At 45.2% G+C, this 15,563-nt stretch overlaps 1 protein-coding gene across 3 annotated transcripts in view; it reads right to left on the bottom strand.

Moving 5' to 3' along the window:
- The window catches only part of Nrp1 (neuropilin 1), a 146,044-nt gene that overhangs the window by 12,363 nt on the left and 118,118 nt on the right, over positions 1-15,563 (bottom strand). For 2 of the 3 annotated variants that reach the window (XM_051169250.1, XM_051169251.1), the window contains 2 exons: positions 12,332-12,436; positions 5,311-5,370 (listed from right to left, as the gene is read on the bottom strand). In XM_051169250.1, the coding sequence (XP_051025207.1) occupies positions 5,311-5,370; positions 12,332-12,436 (165 nt within the window). The remainder of the gene's footprint in view (positions 1-5,310; positions 5,371-12,331; positions 12,437-15,563) is intronic. The other variant, XM_051169252.1, reaches the window with a different exon arrangement.

Raw genomic sequence — 15,563 nt, 5'->3', positions numbered from 1 at the left:
AACTAACAGATGCACGAACAAGTTACAATGTTTGCAAAGCCACATTTACTATTACCATATTCTTGGTCCATCTTTTAAAAGATTATGGATTGCCCATCAGACTGGGTTTATGTAAGATTTCCAGGAAGGCTACTTTCCAAGGTATACAGGACAACAGTGGCATTTTCTCTGTCTGCACAGTAGTCAATATGAAAGGTAATCTTATTGAGGATGAACCAAAAAACTTGATATCCATCAATGAAAGGAAGCTTATTAGAGATTCTCTGTTAGCCTCCGAAGCCGAGATGTGGCTTGGCAGCAAGCCTGGCCCTGGAACTCCCTTCACACCACACCAGCTGATGGTCCGAGCCTCGTGTCAGGAAGGAGCAACTGAAGTGTTTAGCTGAGATTAGTTTCCTTCTTCCGTGCTTTCCAGGAGTTCAACTTCAGAATACGTCTTTTTATTCTTTTTGTGAATTTCTAAATTTGTATATAAATTGTTCATTCCACTTAAAACCTCGATTTGAGGTCACATAAAGCCCAAACTCATTTAAACATCCACCCTTTAGAAATACTTAAAAAAATTTTTTTCCAGCCGGGGGCGTGGTGGTGCACGCCTTTACTCCCAGCACTCGGGAGGCAGAGGCAGGCGGATCGCTATGAGTTCGAGGCCAGCCTGGTCTACAAAGTGAGTCCAGGATGGCCAAGGCTACACAGAGAAACCCTGTCTCGAAAAACCAAAAAAAAAAAAAAAAAAAAAAAAATTTTTTTTTCCAACTGCTTCCTTTGGAAGCTGAAAGCATAAATGTGTTTGTAGGGAGGTGTCTGGCCTTGACCCCGAAGCCTTTTTTTTTTTTTTTTTTACTCTGCCCAGTTGTCTGAAGGGGCCTCCAGTTTGGAAGTACTGAACAGAAAAAAAATCAGTGATAGTGGGGTTTTGTTTGGGGAGGCTTCAGCAGAGGCTCAAGACAATTCCAAAGTTGAGGTCTTTGAGCGTCCCTGTGCCCACGTAGAGCAAGCCTGAGATTAGCAGTCCACAAGATGGCAGTATTGAGTCAGATAGAGCCGCATCAAGGGTGTCTGCCCAACTGAAGTGGAGTCTCAAGTCTCTCAAAAGACTTGTGTAAAATACAGGAAAGCCTGCTATTATGGGCTGTCTTAGGGTCAGGCAAAGACCACGTCTCCTTTTGAGCATTTATTTAATTTGCCCAAGTGTTTAACACAAAGTCTTTCAATTGCTCTTCCTGTCCTCTCCAGTGCCCATCCTCCCATTAACAATAGAGGGAGGGATTTTAATAGGAAGATTTATTAAATAGATAAGGATGATTTACTTTGCATGTTTTGGTTTTCAATGAATTCTTTTCAAGTGCTAATGTCATATTTTGGAAGGAACTAACCATATTAATAATAATAAAGAGGTAACGTGACCACCCAAAGGGTGGGCAGAGCTGGTTCCAACAGAGAAGTTGGTCATGTGACATGTGTATTGTGCACATGCTCAGCTAGTGCAAAAGGTCAGTTCAAGTGTCAAAGGAGAGGAGTTTTTCATGTGCAAGATATTGAAGCATTAAGTGGGACTTTATAAGGCTCAAAAATCTCTCCTGAAGTTACGGCCCTTGGGGAGCAAAACTGACTTTTGCAGATGGCATGGTCAACAGCCTTGCCCTGGAATGTACTGTTGTGTAACTTCATGGTAGGAAATGTTGATGTGAAAGTGTGAGGTTTGGACGTTTTTTTTCTTTTTGCTTTAGTCTGCTTTGTAAAATATGCAAGAGGGCAGAAAGCCTTCATAACACATGGCTTTGGTTCCATCTACTTTGCCAACACATAAAATTTGTTCTCTAGTCCAGAAAAATCCCACTGCGCATTATGTTGGCTAACATTTTGATGACATCATAAAGCGTATGAACGTGGTGTTTTGGCAATGACTAGGACAAAGAGAAAGATGTTCTTCATACTTGTCTTCTCCTCAGCGGGTAGCAGCCCACTTTTATCCCCCAGTGGCCTGGCCAGCCCTAGAATTTAATTAGGGGACCCACCTTTACACTGTATTATCCCCTTGTCTTCTTGTCTTGCTTTAATAATTTATCACCATCTAATTCATTTTTTAAAAAATCAATGCATTTTAGAAGGGCAGGGATCTGGATTGCAGAGTGTGTAGCTCAGTGCAGACAATTCAAACCTGGATACAAAGGTGACTGAACATTCAAAGTATCAACAGACATTTATGGAGGGAAAAAGAAAACTGCAGAGGGATCAGGAAAGAAGCAGCAAAGAGGGAGGGAGGGAGAGAAGGAAGTCAAGTGCAGGAAAGATGCAAAGATATAGGGACACTGACAGCTAAGTTTTAAAATTATTACCTAGACCCTGGAGTTGTGCACAGTTCTCATTAAATGCAATGGTAATAATTGGACTAAATCCCTTCTTAAAAATAGCAGGAAACAATATTCTGAACTTAAAACAATTTATGGTCTCTGTGAGCAAGTGCCAGCTGTGCTGCCGAAACGGTCTTGCCCGCAGTTGAGTCATTAAGCACAGGATGTAAGCAAGGACCTAATTTTCAAGTCAAGGCCCCTGTCTAGCATGATCACCGCTTAGTCATCAGCTGGTCCTAAAGTCCAAATAAGGACAGAAGCCCACAGGACCGTAAGTCACCAACATACTGTGAGCTGCTGCTGGGATGTGAAAAGACCCTCAGAGGGTGAAAGTCCTTTGCAAAGAGAACTGCATTAAACAGAGGTCTTGGAACTTTCTGCCCAAGCGTCAATGGCCTTTTATGCCTCTGATGACAACCTAGGCAGTCTATGGATATTGCATTCTTGCTGAGTTTATTATATGGATTAAAACCCTCAAGATGAAATCTCCCCATCCTCTTGTCTGTTTTTGTGTGCATGTGTGCATATATATGTTTGTGTGTGTGTGCGTGCGTGCATGTGTGTGTGTGTGTGGGACAATCTCAGATGTCATTCTTCAGGCAACATACATCTTGTTTCTTGTGATAGGCTCTCACTGGGGCTGGAAACTGGCCAAGTAGGCTAGGCCTACTAGCCAGAGAGCCACTTGGATCTGCCTGTCTCCACCCTCTCTCATGCTCCATATAACCTGTTTTCTATGTGTTCCTCAAGCTTGCATTTACTCACTGTGATATCCCTTCAGCCCTTAAGATGGAATCTTAAGATTCTGCTTAGTTTGTAACTGCTCAGGAAAATAGAATTTTCTGGAGTCTGCTGTCACCTGTGAAGTGTGTGCATCAAGGTTTAGGTGTGGCCAGCTTAACCTTCAGCTGAACTTTTCTCTGGAAGTCCCTGTGAGGTCCATGTAGTGAGCTAACCAGAAGGTCACACAGTTCATGACCCTCCAGTGAGGAGGTGGAGACAGACTCATAACTCAGACAATGGAATAAACAAGCAGCCATATGCCCATTGTCTACCTCTATGATCGGTCGGCCTGTTTGAACTAGTCACGTCTAGATGGTGACAGCAACAGTCCTACTGACTCATGCTCTGTACACCTGCCCTGACTTCCGCAGACCCCGAGAGAGGGCTGACAGGCCCCTGTTTATAAGACCTTCGCAAGAATGACCCAGAGGTCCTGTGGAAAACAAGCGCACCACCATGACCTTCACTCTCATTCTTTTCAAGGATACCTATGCTCTTTTAATAGCTGAGAAGAGGGATGAGTGAAACAAGGGTGCTCACTGCTTCAGGGTGGTTCTAGCCCCTCTCACAAGAGAACCAGAAGATCAGTTGAAACACACTTGACGTCATCAGAACTTCACTTATTCACTTTGTCCTCTTCCTGAATCTAGGGGGAATACTGGGAGCCACAGTCCCACAGTGCCATTCCAGAGAAGCCCCACTCAGGATACAACCAGGGCTTTCCTCCTTGTAATACCCTGGTAAAATACTTGCAAGGAGACACATGTGCCCTTCCCTTTGCATCAGACTTTTAAGGCTAGGTTGGAAGTTCCCCATGACTCTCATCCTGGGAGGAGGAAGGCTGCAGCCTGTGCCAGCCAGAGGGAGAACTTGGTCTCTGGGAAGACTTCACACAGTGCTGATGGCAAACTTCTTGCCCTCTATTTAAACATAAATCCCATGTTAGAATGTCTAAGATGGAGTTCAGGGTCTCTGGACTTCTTCACCGTATATCTACATTGAATACATTGTTTTTCTCTGCTTGTCACCATTACCTGTTTGTTTGAATGACCTGTTGAGGATAGCTTCTAGGGCCTGGGCTCACAGCCTAGAAACATGTCAGGCTACAGCCCCCAAAATCAAGTTATAACCTAGAAAGGTATAAGCAGGAACACAGCATTTGGGGGATTTAGCTGACTGTTCCTCTGCCTAATGTCTGAGGAGTTTTAGGCTACGTGGGAACAAGCATTTTGTCAGCTGAGCTCCAGAAAACTGGGGTAAAGTTCCACAGAAGTTTGCCTTTCAGTTTAACCAGGTCAATGGTGACAGGGCCTTTAAGGAAGCATGCTAATTAGGACAGCCCTTTCTAGTCCTCTCTGAGGCAGTCACAGTGTGGAGGAAACATTGATACACGCCACACGGTCCATTAATAAATGACTTCAGAGGCCAAGGCTGGGTGAACTTCAATAAAGGAAATGGAAGAATCTGGAAAGCTGACCCTCTCACCTTCCTCTAATGATTAACTCCAAAGTATTTATAAAAAAACCCTCTGGTTGCTTATACAACTGCTTCCCTTCATGTGAGTCTTTGGGGGAGACAGTTACAGAGTACTAACAGAAAACAAAAGAGGGCAGCCTTTGATAACCCGCACTGTTGGGCATACAGAGTTCTTGGGTTTCCTCTGAGCTAGAGGATAAGGGGATGGGGGGAGACTGCTCCCAGGGTGCTTCTCTGCCCAGGCACAGTGTAAACCTTGGTTTCCTGAGCCAGTCTCATGGCACACTCACTGTAAGCGTTGTACAACTGCCAACTCTGTGGCAGGCGCAACAGACAAACTTTGCGCCTCTTGGTTTTGCAGAATGGTGATGAAAATAAATAGTTAGGCTGTGGCTTGTGAGATTTCCTCCTTCTAGTTTGCAAACACAGGCCACATCAGAGCTGTGCTGCAATTAAACAAAGTATGTCTCTCAGTTCCCGGGGGGGGGGGGTAGCTGGGACTTGTCATTCAGCAATGACTGATGAGGAAGGGAACCTTGTTCACTGGGACTTACTGGGGATCAAAAGCATGTGGCTTTCACAGCTTTCCTGCTCTCCTCCGTCTCTAGAGCAACCGAAGCCGGAAAGCTCAGTGATGCCACTTTGGGAGTGGGGTTGGAAGGGGTGCATGGGATCTAGACACCTTAGATTTTGATACCTGATTGGATGGTGCTGTCTACAACGGTTGGCTTCTCTGTGGCCAGGACAGTGGTGCCTCCTGAAAAATAAGAGCAGTGGCATATGGAAATAAGGAAACAGAGGCGACGTGACAAGCACGCGTATTTACACACTCCCCACAGAAGACTCTTACTTTAGTTCCTGCCAGGACCAATCACATTTGACTGATTCTTGGTCTACCACAATATCAAATTCAAACAACATTACTATAAAATTGTTTTAATTTTAATGAACATTTTGTGTCTGTTTACATGTGTGTGCAGATTCACAAGCCTCAGTGTGTAGGGGCATGTGCACGCGGATGCCAGGGGACAATCTGACGTGTCGTGCTCAGGGATATTACTTACCTCCTTTGAAACAGGGTGACACAGTAGACTGGCTGGCTGGTTGGCTATTGCATCCCAGGGACACCCTCCTCTAACACTGGACTACAAGCTTGTTGCTCCTATGCTCAGCTTTTTTTGTGTGTGGGTTCTAGGAGCTGACTTCAGGTCCTCAAGGTTTGTGAGGAAGCCCTTTACCAACCGACCCAAAGTCCCAGCTCTAACTATATCACTTAAAATAAAAACCAAGTCATACATTTATTTAGATTTTTAAATGAACAAATAAACATTGTCTCTGTCTACAGTGCACAGTATCACACACACGCACACACACACACAGTAGTGAAATTGGGCTAACTAGTAAATGCATTGCCTTGCATTTCTTTTTTTAGTGGTGGTGGTAATGAAAACTCTTGTATCATTTAAATTTTTTATGTATCTTTATTTTATGTGCATTGGTATTTTACCTGCATGTATGTCTATGTGCGAATGTCAAATCTTGGAGTTACAGACAGTTGTGAGCTGCCATGAGGGAGCTGGGATTTGAACCCGGGTCCTCTGGAAGAGCAGTCAGTGCCCTTTACTGCTGAGCCATCTCTCCAGCCCTTCCTATAGCAACTTTTTAAGTGTACCACATATCCTGTCACACTTCCTCATAAAATATCCAGAAGGCATGGTGGTGGTGGTGTGTGGTGGGTCAAGGACTTTGTTCTAAGGCTATAAAGCAGCATTCAGTGTCAACAGTGAAAGGCTAGGGCGTCTACCCTTCCTCACTGACTTAAGTATTAAACTTGACCTACACCTTGAAGCTTCCAACAATTTCCAGTGTTGAGAAATGTGCCTTCAGGGAAGTCATGAGGTCAGGCCCCACAAGGTTTTTTGTTTTTTTAACTATAGGCTTAAAGTGGATGGCTGTGGTCCTTCCTTTTTCATTCTTTCCTCTGGCACAGCTGTTTTTTTTTTTTTTTTTTCCCAAGATCAAATGTATGGTTTGTAGAAGTGTGGAAGGTATGTGAAGGCTAAAGAGAAAAACGCTTCTTCAGAAGAGAGCTGAGAGTTGGACAGTAGTTAGGTGAGTGCTGGCTGATTTCATTCAGGCCGGGACTTCCTTGGAAAGTCTGCTTTTTGCAGACTTTAACTTCTCTTCTGCATGGATTCTCTTTCATCATCACTGTAGGCTGCTATAGGTAGTGCTCTCTCACTCGTGTGTGTGTGTGTGTGTGTGTGTGTGTGTGTGTGTGTGTGTGTGTGTGCACGTGTCTGTCATGCATATGAAGGTACATACACATGTACACATGCGTGTGCTCCAGTGTACAGAAGCCAGAGGTTAATCTCAGATGTCACTCCTACCTTGGGTTACTGAGAGAGGGTCTGTCACTGAGACCCAGGGCTTGCTGCTTAGGCCGTACTGGCTGGCCATCAAGCCGGAGCGAGGGACCCTCCCATCTCTGCCTCGCCAGTGCTGGGCTCACATGCCACGATACCTCATTCTCCTGTAGCAGTAACTCTACTGAGTCATCCCCAGGCCCCTAAATAGTGTTCTCAAACTTGCCCCACCATAAGAATAGCCCTGATTACTCACTGCAGTTTCCTCTCTTTTTATCCCCTCTGGGACCTCAGTGGGAACAGAATCTCTGCAAGGAAAGGCCTTGAAATAAATTATTTTCCAGAGCTTTTCAGATGACTCTTTGACTTACTGGGTCTGGGAAACAGTGGTGTGCTGCTTTTTACTCAGGGGCTTAAGGAAACCACTCTCCTTCAGTGTATTTGCCACACAGACTCTGGTTGCAGAGACCGGATCTTCTGTGTTACTGTGCACATAGGTATAGATATGGTGCGGGAGCCAGAGGCAAACACTGAGTGTCTTTTTCAATTGAGCTCCACTTTATTTTAAATTATGTGTATTTTAAATGCCAGGACACTTTGTGTGTGCATGCGCTTGCTTGCTTGTGGGAGCCAGAGGGCATGGCATGGGGTCCCCTAGAGCTACGTTACAGGCCATTGTAAGTTGCCAGACACGGGTGCTGGGACCCAAACTCAGATTTTATACAAGCTCTTAGCCCCTGAGCCGTCTCTAGAACTGTCCATTTTATTTCTGAGATAGAGCCTCTTCCTGATCCTAGAGCGCATGCTTTGGCCGAGTTGACTGGCCAGTGAGCACAGGGGTCCCTGCCTCTGCCTCTGCAGCACTGGGGTTACAGGTCACACACTGCCAGGTCTGACTTTCTGAGTGGACTCTAGGAGCTGAGCTCAGTTCTTCATGACTGTGTAGTAAGCACATTGTCTGCTAAGTCATCTCTCTAGCCCCAAGGAACTGATCGTTATCCCAGAGTACAAACTCTGGCCTACTCAGGGTAGGGGCATGGGTGGGCTGCGCCTTATTGTAGGGGTGCTGCCCACGACCCTAAGGTGCCGCAGTTGAGTTCTGCCCAGCAGCCCCACTTCATGCAAATTTGTGACGTCCTTTCCTACAGCTCCACAGACCAGAGCTAACATTAAATGTGCTGACGCGCATTAGAGAGCTGCAACATTTTGGAACATCTAGAGGTTTCTGAGCTAACCCTTTATGCTAACTACGATGTCCCACTAGCTGAAGGAGGGTTGCACGTGCATGGCCTCAGTGAGATGGGCACTAGAAAGAAGGGACTACGCACACTGAGACTTAAGAAGGTGAGTTTCTGATGGAGGGGTTGGAGCGAGGCCAGAGTACATTAGCACACTGTCGCTAGCCGTCTGAGGGGAGAAAGATTCAAGGTGAACACTCGCTTCCATATCTGATACGCACGATCAGTTTCATTACAAGCTGAATTCCACTGTTGGGTCCACACAACTCAAGGTGAAATTTCACCTCCCATTGCCTTTGAAAAGGTTTTGAGGTTGAGCAACTACAGGAGTGAATCTTAACTTTGGCCAGAAAGGATAAAGACACAAGCTCTCCAGCTCTACCACAGGCCACAGTTCACCTAAATAGCACCATCACTTGTGAGTGGTAGCATTCCCTGGAGTACTGGTGTCCCTCTGTGTCCAGACATGCCACCCGGGAGAATTTGAATAGACTCTCAATGTGCTGACTGGGACAAGCACTGCTCAAGAGAGAGCTGGCCTTCTTCCCACATGCCCTGCTCTCAGGGTTCAAGTGAGAAAGCTCCTGGACGCTCAAATTTGATCGTTCTGGCTATAAAGCCTGTCACAATTAGCCAAAAGGGTGACTCCAGATAACTGGCTATCAACCCTGCTAGTGCTGTGACCTTTCAATGTAGTTCCTCATGTTGTGGTGACCCCAGCCATAAATTAATTTTCGTTGCTACTTCATAACTGTTTTGAATTGTCATGTAAGTATTTTTGGAGATAGGATTGCCAAAGGGGTCACGGCCTACAGATTCGAGGGGTTTAGAGGTTCTTGCGCTAGGTAAGCTGAGGAAGTGTGTGTGTGTGTGTGTGTGTGTGTGTGTGTGTGTGTGTGTGTGTGTGTGTGTGTTTTTACATGTAGAATTCTACTTGGGTCAGGTGTGAGTTCAGGAGGCGTGTGTTTTGTGTGTAAAAAGTTGCTTGGGGCAAGGGTAAGCTTGGAGGGTGTGTTTTACAGATGAAAGGTACTTGTGTCAGTAGGCTTAATTGGATTTTCACAAATAATTTTATGTGGGCACTGCTTTTTCTAGGAAACAGTCGCCCGCACGCACGCGCGCGCGCGCGCGCGCGCGCACACACACACACACACACACACTTTAATTAACTAATGACACTGAAGAATGAGAATGAATAAGATTATGTGTTCTCAGTGGGCTGTGGGCATGACCAGCCCTTGAGGTTCTTAGTGTGGGCAGAGATTTTTAGAATTGTTGAGACATACTAGCCTAAGAAAATAACTATTTTCTTTCTTGCCATGGTAACTTATATAAAATTAAGAATTTTTTTCCCTTGCTGAAGAAAGCATTTCAGCACTGTAGGTCCTCTCAAGGGCTGGCACTGTTCCCACTCTGAATGACACATTTTCTGGGGTGCACAGCTCGCCTCATACGTGCTTTGCTCCAGGCTAACAGGCCTGCCCTATTCATTCGAAGGATCCAGTTTCAGTTGCCTCAGTCATGAACTAATGTAAAAAAAAAAAAGAACCAAGAAGGCCATTTGTTCGGATATGAGGAGTGAATCTGAGCCTTTGTTACTAATCAATATTAACCGACCACTCCAGGGCTCACAAGCAGAGGGGCTCTCTACAGAGGGCCATTCAAATGTGTGCTGTGACACTGAAATGCTTCCTTTTCACAACAGACTTCACTGATGCTGTGTTGGGCCCACAAAACCCTGAGCCTTGGGATAGTTGGCTTACGGGCAACTCTGGGAAGATGGTCTGGGACCTGGCTTGGGGATGGAACTCTGTTTTCTATATTGGCCACAGATCTTATCGTCTGATGTAAAAATGCCTCTGCATTAATTGGAATAAGTTTTTGTGGCTTGTGTCTACTTTGTTATGTTTAAGATTTGCATTGACAGCCCCAACAATGTAATAAGTGATTGTCTTGGAAATTTGGAGGGCCACAGTTCCAAGAGGGTGGGATTTAAATATAAAAATTCTAGTTAGCTGTGCTACATTTATGGGCTGATTTTTTTTTTTAATCCTTTTAACCTTGGACTTTACCCTGGAGCATGGAGCTCTTTCCCTCTTCCAGAGGAGAGATTTTTGAAGTAATTGGAAACGAATCAAGGGACATTCTCTAGATTTCAGCTGTAATGTGTAATGTGTAACGTGTAACACGTAACGCGTAACGTGTAACGTGTAACGTGTAATTAATGTGTAATATGTAATGTGCCATCAGTCTTGCAGTATCAGAAAATTACATGGTAACACCTTCAATTTTGCTCATGAAAATTCATTATGAGGGCTGTGGGTGAAGAGACTTGGGAAGACAATTCAGTAAATCACTTGCTCATTAGCCTAAGAACCTTGATCCCCAGTACCCACACAAAAAGTTAGGGGCGTGAAGCCCCAAAGAAAAGGCTGAAATGAGAAGAAAGAAAAGGAAGCTGGAGTGACAGGCCCAACCCACTGGTCACTTACTAGAAGGCCTGAGCATCTAGTGCAAGTCAGGCCCACGGGCATCTCTATTTTTGTAACGTCAGCCTGTGTCTGTATAAAGGACAACAGCAGAACCTGCTCTTGCTGTTCTGGCCTCTAGCAGCTAGGTACGCTGCTCACTGAGGACCAGACCCCTATCTATGTCAGTGCCAGCTTTTCTCCCCAGAGGGATCCCTATCCTCTGTGTTCCTGGGAAGCAGTGAACAACAGCAGCTGGCCAGGGCAAAGCTGAGTCGACTCCTGTCCATCCCTCTATGGCCACTATGCCCAAGCACAACTGTGTGTGTGTGTATGTGTTCTGAGATGGATACCAGGTCTAGCATGACTTCCTAGTCCCCAGCCAATGGCAGCCACCACAGGAGACTACCTGCTAGCTGCCTGCATCACAGACTCCCTGCACCACAACACTACAGGTACTCTCCTACTCTTTGCTATTGTCAGCAACACCTTCCCAGCAGGGTGGAGCACAAAGGCCCAGCACAGCTCTGAAGACCCGCCCCCTCCCCCAAACAAGCATGTTTCAGGCTCCACCCACATGTGTTAAACCACAACTGTCTAGGAATAGTATGGCCTCTCAAAGGGGCCAGGGAGGACTTTGGGTCCCCTCAGCCTCTGAATGCCCTCGTCTGTTTGAATTCAATGCAGTTGATTTTTATATGGTATGCAATAAAAAGTAAAGCAGGCTTTTTAAACACAAATTTGGGAGCTGAAGTACATGTTTTAACCATAGTGTTGGGCACATAGAGAGAGGCAGCCCCCTAGAGCTCAGTCAGCCAGTCTAGCCAAACTGGGGAGTCTCAAGTTTAGTGAGAGAACTCTGTCTCTAAAAATAAAAAGCAACAAATTGAGGAAGACATTAAATGCTAACCTCTGACTCTCACAAGCACACACATGTGCATGCATACACAAGCACATACATATACAAAATAAAACAAATATCATATTTTTCTGTCTAAATTAGTCCTAGTGATCCTGTTATACTTTTTGCAAAAACAGGGTATGAATTTTAGTGCCTGGACCAGTTTTCAAATAGGCAATCTCATTTCCCTATTTGCTTAATTTCCTATGATATCTGAGTGTATAGAAAGGTTTCTTCATAGCTTTTGTGGTTTTGAATGGTGTGGAAGCAACACCAGATAAGCCCCAAGGCACCGTGCAACCCCATCTGAGGCATCTGCCAGCCAGGGCTGATGTGAAGTCACAGGTAATTCTGTCTTAGTAAATTTCAATATAAAGCAATTTACAAAATCCTGTCTTAAAAGCTGCATTGAAATTAGAAGTCTAATTTAATCAATTTGTTGCATAAAGTCTCCACTCAAACAATTTTATCCTCATTAGGAAAGAAAAGTCAACACTTTACAGCCCGTGGGTGGGGATGGGTGGCATGAATGTTACCATGGAGGGGGTGCCTGAAGATGAACTGAACACAGCTGCAGCCTCTCGGCAGGACCTGTGGGTAGCATGAGGAAGTCACACGTAGGGTGGCTAGCTTCTATTCTCCAATGGCCCCGCCAGCACCCTGCCACCAACCACTATGAGTGACAAGCACATACACAGAACACGGACTGACGAGACACAATGGTGGGATGAGGTGGGCTCTGCACCTGTGAGCTGGAAGTCATCACCTGTGCCACTGTGGCAGTTGGCCTGGTCATCGTCACACTCGTCCACTGGGTTCCCGATGGGTGTGGTTGGTTCAGCTGTAGGGGCTGAAACAAGATGAAGTATTACTTCTCACATTTCTGAAAGGCATTCATGAAGCATCTGCCGTTGGGTCTGCTAAGTCTTGTGCAGACTCAACTCAGGGCAGCGTAGTTTGGAGGCCAGGGACATGCTCTGCCTCTCTCAGGAAAAAGCTAAGTACTTGTGAGTTTCTCTGATCTCTACCTGCTGAGTAGATTCTGGCTGCAGAAGCAATCAACACAGTTATCTATATTAACATTTCTTTCCTGCAAACCTCTTGAGTTCTCCCGGATATTTGTTCATGACCCTGGAGTCGAGAACCCTCGTGATAGAGATTAGACTGTTCCCTTTCATTCCTAATATACTAAGAAGTCACATCCATGGAGTCCATTGTACTCTCAGTATTGGCTAGTTTGCTGAGTTTACATCACTGTTTTTTTCTTCACAGAGGAGCATCAGCTTGTACTCAATATAGCACTGCCCTTTGTTCAGAGGCTGCTCTGTCTCTCTAAGTGGGTCTCTTCTACCTGGGGCCTCTGTCCCAGGCAGGTGTCTGTCCCAGGCTGAGCTGTCCCTGTGTCACAAGGTCAGCTTACCTGGTTTGGTCTCTAGTGGGATTGCATTCCACTGCTGGCTGGGCCTCCTGTATCTTTGAATTTGTGGTTGAAAAGTAGCCAACATTAATCAAAGACTGCTTTTGAAGTCCTTTACATTTGGTTCAGTCTATTTTTTTTTTCAGCCTGTTACTCATTTTTGCAATCTGTTTAATATTTTACAGTTTTGGGGATTGCATTCCACATTACAGGACAAGAGATAAGGGTCAAGGCCCTTGCTGTGAGGAAACTCTATGAGATGTTGGGAGTAGGGTGGGACTGTAGGGCTCCTCTCCAGCCCTGGGAAACCACAGCTGCTTTACTGGGAAGAACTCAACACTGTCACTATGCTTAAGGACAGTGTTAAGAGAAAGGTTTAGGGTAGAGCTGAGTTTCTACTGCTCAAAAATCCCTGAACCAAGAATAGTCAATAAATCACCATGGACAGATAGACACGTGTTATTTAGGCCTAACTCCTGGACTTTATGAAACCGGTTTGTTAGTGAGTTCCTGGGATCTGCCTGTCCCTGCCTCCCCAGTGCTGGGATCACAAGTACACACCACACCACTACACCCACATTTGTTTTATATGATTCTGGAAATTGAACCTGGGTCTTATTCTTGAAAGGCAAGGATTTTATCCTCTGTGCCATCAAACCAGCCCTTATTACTTCCCCCCCCATAATCAGTGCTTTTTACACACACACACACACACACACACACATCCATGCACACTCCTACCTGTTGTACACACACTCCTGGCTCTCTTCATCACCTCTCATTCATTCACTGGCTCAGCAGAACGTTCTGTCTATTTGTATAGTTATTGGCCCTCAGCTACCACAGTCTTTGATAACCTGACAATTTAAAGACTTTTAAGCTCTGCTTGCTCTGCTGACGTCTCATCATTGCTAATAGTGCTTACAAGGAGAGGCTGCATGTCAGAAGGTCCAAAGTGGTGCCGAGATTCCATTACAACAAGTATGAAACAACTCATTCTTAATGCCTCAGTTTCCCTATCAAAGCCTGGGGATCTTTAGCTGTTGTTAAAAGGGGGCTTGTGCTCAAAATAAGAGAAAGGGAGTCCTTCAACATTGGGTCAGACCTCACCATCCCTCCAATAGCCCTTCAGATGCCAAAAGGCTTGACTCTGGTGCTTACTTACTAAAGCCGGAGAATGGGTCTAAGGGGTAGAAGTGCATTAAGAAGTGGCAGAATTACTTTTCCTAGATGATTTTTTTTTAGCCTAGTTCAGGGGAGTGCTTGTAGATTTCTTGTCTTCCTCACTCCAGAACTGAACCTGGCAAACTGCCACAAGCCTCAGTGTTTTCAACCCTACATTCATTCCACCCCCTAAATCACAGCTCCTTCCAGGGTCAGGGTGAAGTCCCTGCCTCAGGGCCACCTCCGCTTTCCCAGAGGGCCATGCTTCTCAGTACACTGAATGAGTACATTTTACACTTGGTCAAGACTGATAACTGCCTCTTTGTCATTTGATTGATCCCCGCATGTGCTTACTGTTGGTCTGCACTGACAGTGTTGGAAGATTAAGACTACAGATTTGGAAGTCACAACCAAGGGAAGGGTGGGAGACAAAGCCTGATTTTAAATACGCATCGAAAAGTAGCCATGAATTACTCAGCAGTGTGGTGATTGATAGCCTAAAACCCTGTAGTGCATATGGAAAGTTCTATGGCATGTGCTCAGGAAGGCAATTATGTTTGGGTTAGCTCAACACGCACGTAATTCTGAAACCGGAGGAAGGTGATATTAAAAAGGCCTTCTTTGCAACAACTTTGAGCATGTGCTCAGTTGATTAACATCTGGGCACCAACAACAGCCTTTCTAGGTAACCCAGAGTAGGGCCCTGAGGTGGGAAAGCTGGTGTAAGGTTACTCATTTATAACCAGATCCAAGGCAGATGGGGATTCCAGGGCATCAAGCAACAAACAGTACAATAACCAGCTCAAATCAATCAGCACCTCCGTCCCAGGTAAGACTCTGGGTCTGAATTTTTTCATGTAACCTTTATACAAACGACTGAGAAATGAAAAAAAAAAAAAAGTCCTTCAGTAGATCCCACCATATTATCATACACTTTATTGCAGGCCAAAAACTTTTTTTCTTCCCAGCAGCCTAAGGAATTTGTTCAAGATGCCTTGATGTCTCTTGATCTACCAAATGCTGCTCCTGTTAGAGCAGGGTATTAGTCTGCACCACAGACACAAATTTGGATGGGATGGACCTCTTGACGTCTTTATTTTTATTTTAATCATTTTAGTGTGTGTGTGTATGTGTGTGTGTGTGTGTGTGTGTGTGTGTGTGTTTATGAGTGCAAATGAGTATGTGAGCTCCAGTGCACATATGGAGATCAGAGGTCAATTTTCATGGGTCAGTTCTCTTTTCTACAGAGGGATCCTGTGATTGAACTCTGGTTGCCAGTCTTGCAGAGAAAAAAAGCAATTTTCCTTCTAAGCCATCTTGGTGACACCTTTAACCCATGTCTCTGACAGCTAAAGGAGTGGGCCAGGGGTTTTGGAAAGTGGGCACAAGGAAAGGC

Source organism: Acomys russatus, chromosome 26 (assembly GCF_903995435.1).
Source record: "Acomys russatus chromosome 26, mAcoRus1.1, whole genome shotgun sequence".
NCBI classification, from domain to species: Eukaryota; Metazoa; Chordata; class Mammalia; order Rodentia; family Muridae; genus Acomys; species Acomys russatus.
This window is presented reverse-complemented; position numbering and strand designations above follow the sequence as displayed.